General features: G+C 52.1%; 1 protein-coding gene across 1 annotated transcript in view; it reads right to left on the minus strand.

Moving 5' to 3' along the window:
- Positions 1-2589: 2589 nt before the first annotated feature.
- Positions 2590-4537, minus strand: part of LOC107306926 (ankyrin repeat domain-containing protein 42-like) — a 6029-nt gene continuing 4081 nt past the window's right edge. The window contains exon 3 of the mRNA XM_015850335.2: positions 2590-2691. Coding sequence (XP_015705821.1) covers positions 2590-2691 — 102 coding nt within the window. The remainder of the gene's footprint in view (positions 2692-4537) is intronic.

Below are 4537 nucleotides of genomic sequence, written 5' to 3' on the forward strand. Positions count from 1 at the left end.
TTGGACTGGGGCACTGCGGGGCTCTGAAGCTGATGGACCGACAAAGCGTTGCACTGTCAAAGCTCCGGGCTGGGAAATGCTGGGTGGGGGGTGGGAAATGGTTGGGGGGGGAAGGGGTGGGAATTCTTGGGGTGGCCAATATTAGGGTGGGAATTGGGGGTGGCTGGTGGGTGGGAATTGGGGGTGGGGAATTTTTGGGGTGGGGGAGTGGTTGGGGGGCGGGAGTTTGGGGTGGGAATTCGTGGGAATTGGCGGTGGGACCTTTTTGGGGTGGGCAATGAAATGGCTGTACTCTGCTACTGGTGGGGTGGGAATCTGGGGGGTGGGAAATGACTGGGGAGACAAATGTCTGCGCTGGGAGATGGCTGGCATCCAAAATGAGTGGACTCTGTAACTGCTGGCACTGGGGATGTGGTGAGGGGGAGGGAACTTGGTGCGGTGGCAATTCTGGGGGAGAAATTGTACTCTGATAATGTTACACTCTGAAATTCAGTGTTGCAATTTGGAGGAAGGAATTATTGGGGTGGGAATCTGGGGGGCCGTTGTAATACCAGAAGAATTTTACAGAGCAGCAGCCATGCATCAAGAGAAGGGCTTCACAGAGCAGCAGCTGTGGAGGGAGCAGGAGAAACAGCATGAGAACCAAGGACACCTCTAGGAAAAGAATGAGTAGCTCGCGGCTTTCAAGGGGGGTCTTTGACCGGGGGTTGTTATTGCGGTAGCTTTCCTCCAATTGGTGTCTGTGGTTTTTAAACGCCCTCGTCTGTCTGCTATAAAAGCATGGCTTTTCGGGCAGTCGATGGACGCAGCCATATTTAACCATACTGCTGTCTGTCTGTCCTAGCACGCTGACCTTTTGCCTTCAGGTTCGCCAACTACTGTCTCAGGAACCAGAGTTATTAGGCATTATCCAGGTTATCTTGTGCTTCTACTATGTTAATAGATTGGATGTGAATCCAATGGGGTCTGATGTTACCAATGGTGCTGGAATCTGCGGGAATAATCATTGAATGTATTAGTAATGCTCGGTTATGATGCTATTACCTCTCTTATACCTCTCTTATATCCAACTAATTTGGATTTTCAAATATGACCACGCATCACTGAGAGGAAGGCGCACGCTCATAGAACCTGAATGGGAGGGATGGATTTCTTTTGCAAGCAGGTGTGCCACTTGCGCTCTGTTATCACGCCACTGGCACCACGCGCGGAGATATTGGAGTACAACTGAAGGAGAAATCCCTCAGACCTGAATGCAGCGAGAGAATGGTGGTGGGTGGCAGAGACGAAAAGGTGCACTTTGAAGCGGGGAACGCCCTGCGTGTGAACTCCTGTCGCAATTCCACCACCAACACGGTTTGCTGCCTTTATTCCTGCTCAACAGCTGCTGCTCTGTTAAGTCCTCTCTCTTGATCCATGGCTGCTGCCCATTTTCGTTCTTTCGGACTGTACAACAGGGGGGGGCTGGGGGTTTTTGGCAAGGAGGACCTATTGGTGGCGAGGGGAGCAGGGTGGGGGCAAGAGTTGATGGGTGGAGTTTTGAGGGGCCTGGGAATCAGAAAGGATTGTTAGGGTGGGAAATGGTGGGAATATTGTCATTTCTTTACTGTTTGGTATGTTCAATTATTAAATTCCTTGCATTCACTTTGCTATACCTCTGCCTGCAGCCGTTTATTCAGTTACAAAGCCCACCAGGCCCCCAGGCCCACCTTCAGGGCAATGTGAAAGCGCAGCAGAAAGGGGCAGCGTGGTCCCAGATCTGCCACCACCATTGGACCCATCCCTCCCCTCCTCAGTCAGTTCTGCGTGGGAATGGAGGGATGAGAAAGGGGGATGGACGGGAATTCTGGGAGAGCTGAGTGGCTCAGCCTGGAGTGGAGGAGGCTCACTGCCATCCCAGACACACAGCCATCCCAGTCCCCAGGTGCAGACGAGGACTGAGCAGGCTTTGCACCTGCATGCACCCAGCAGCAGGATTCCCAGTCTTCGAGGCCTGCCTATGGGTCGTATGGCGCGCTTGCAGAGTGAGCTATGGAGAAAACCCACTTGGAGATTTCTTCGCTCCTCTGACATGTTCCGCCCCGTTTCCCATCTTTGCTTCTGCTCCTCCCCCAGCCGCAGCCTCGGGCGTCCCCGACATGTTTGGTGTGCTTTGCCCGAGGCTGGACTTGGCCCTTGACCTGTTTACAGGCCCCGTGTCCCACCTGTTCGGATATCCACCTTGGCCTTCTCACCCCTCTCTCTACGATCCAGTTCATGCCCCCATCTCATGCTCAACCTCCACCTGTCCCACCTACGTCCCTTCCTCCTCGTCTTATGGTCTCCCCAACCAACCCTCACGGTGCCTTACCTCCTGGCAGGCTCAGGGAAGGAGCATCGGTTACTGCCCTGACTGCGCCACAGGCCACATGGCCCCTGCACAGCACTGCAACAGCCGACGTGTCCATGGCGGACGCCCGGTCGCTTGCCGGCGACAGCATCCTGGGTAGTTGGTTAGTTCCCTGCACCGGGGCTGGCAGCTCCCCACGCAGGCCCTTGCCAAGCTCCCCAGCAAGCCCATGGGCGAAGGGCAGCGAGGGGAGCATGCTGTCAGCCGGGAGCTGCCCAGAGGAGCCCGATGTTCGGAGCTAACTTCACTACCACGGAACTATGGATCGGCTGCTTCTTGTCTCCACAACGTCCCCGGTCGAACTGCTCAGGAAGAGGCGACAACTGTCTCACCTGCTGAGGAGCTGGGCGTGCATATAGGAGGCTGCAGAGTTTGCACGGCTCAGCTCTGCCCTGTTTCCAGCAATGCACTTTCCTTTAACAATGGAGCACTGTCACGCTTGCTTCTTGCTTCAACGGAGCAATCGCCCACCGCTTTGCACACCTCTGTGCTCGTGCAAATGGCCACCACCCCATCCCTGCACACACACACACACACACACACACACACACACACGTTCCCTCCTGCACACACACCACTACACATACACACACAACGCACCACCCATCCCGACACACACACACACACACACACACACACACACATGTACCACCCCATCCCTGCACCACACACACACACACACACACACACGTACCACCCCATCCCTGCACACACACACACACACACAGTACCACCCCATCCCTGCACACACACCACACACACAGCACACCACACCACAACCCACACGTACCGAGCCCCATCCCTGCATCATCCACTACACACACACCACAAACCTCCCAACGAAACCACAAAAAACCCAAAAACCTCCAACCCTCAAAAACCCCCAAAACTGAAAAAAAACCAAATACCTCCCCACATTTAATCAAACGTAACACTATCACCACATCCCCTTGCTATGCACCACACAACACCACCACATGAACGTACCACCTCGTCCTTGCACACCCTCCCACATGCGTGCACAAATCTCTGCAGTGCATGGACACACCTGTGCACACCCACGTGTGTGCAGCCCCAGCACTGTCCACAGCTCCGTGCACGCTCATTTGTGCATGAAGAGGAACGTCTCAGTGGAAGCGTGGCTGTTCCTCCCCTCTGACGGGGCAGATGGTGTGGGACAGAAGAGGAAAGCAGAATGCGGGGCCACCCCGATTCCCTCCATGTTGGAGAGGGAGACTTTCCATCGACTGCTCAGGACCTCTGCATGATGCACTCAGAATGTCAACAATGCACCCTTTTCTCCTCAGCACCACCAGTATTGTCACGCTATTCTTATTTTTTCTTGTTTTTTTTTTTACACTGAGTATGCATGAGGCTCTTCATCATATTCTGCTGGCTTGTCACCCTTGTTGATCCATGGAGAAACAACAAAGCCCTAGAGTAGTGTATATTCGCATTATCGGCAATTTGCGAGAGATCTATACTTAGAGTGTAGCATCTTTTCTCGAGAAGGAGCAAACTACCCAGTACTAGAGTACCAATGGAAGTAACAGCCTATATCCAACTAGAATTTGAATAAAGTGGGCCTACTAAAATATCTATCGACAAAAAAGAGAGTTAAGAACCGGGCAAAGGCTTTGTGCAGTCTAGTGCCTAGTTATGCACTTTTCTTATACTCTTTTGTATAAGGTGTGCAATTGACTAATTTCATACTAGGCGGCTATGCCCCCAGAAATTAAAATTTAAATTAGCTGGATGAGCAGCAGGTGATTCCATGATGTAGTATGCACCTATTAATGTGCAACTATCCTAAGATGAGTACATACCTCTATTAGCGGTTATTTTAAAATCTGTGTTGGCAAGCTGTAAGACAAACAAGGGTGCTAGTTGTTGTAAGCAATGTTGGTTACGTGCTACAGAGAATTTCAGCTTTTCTGGATGTATCTGAAGTACACTGTGGAAGGAAGAAACATTAAGAATGAAGTGCAAAGCCTAGTTGGGAATCATTCACCACCTAGGGGAATCTAATGAATATGCACGGGGCACCGCGCCGTCCATCAGGTTGCTCTCGTGTGCCCTTTAGACTCGCCGACATTGATTCGATTAAATTAAATCATTCACGTTCAGGCTCCACGAAATATCTTCAAT

This window comes from Coturnix japonica, unplaced genomic scaffold (assembly GCF_001577835.2).
Source record: "Coturnix japonica isolate 7356 unplaced genomic scaffold, Coturnix japonica 2.1 chrUnrandom99, whole genome shotgun sequence".
Taxonomy (NCBI): domain Eukaryota; kingdom Metazoa; phylum Chordata; class Aves; order Galliformes; family Phasianidae; genus Coturnix; species Coturnix japonica.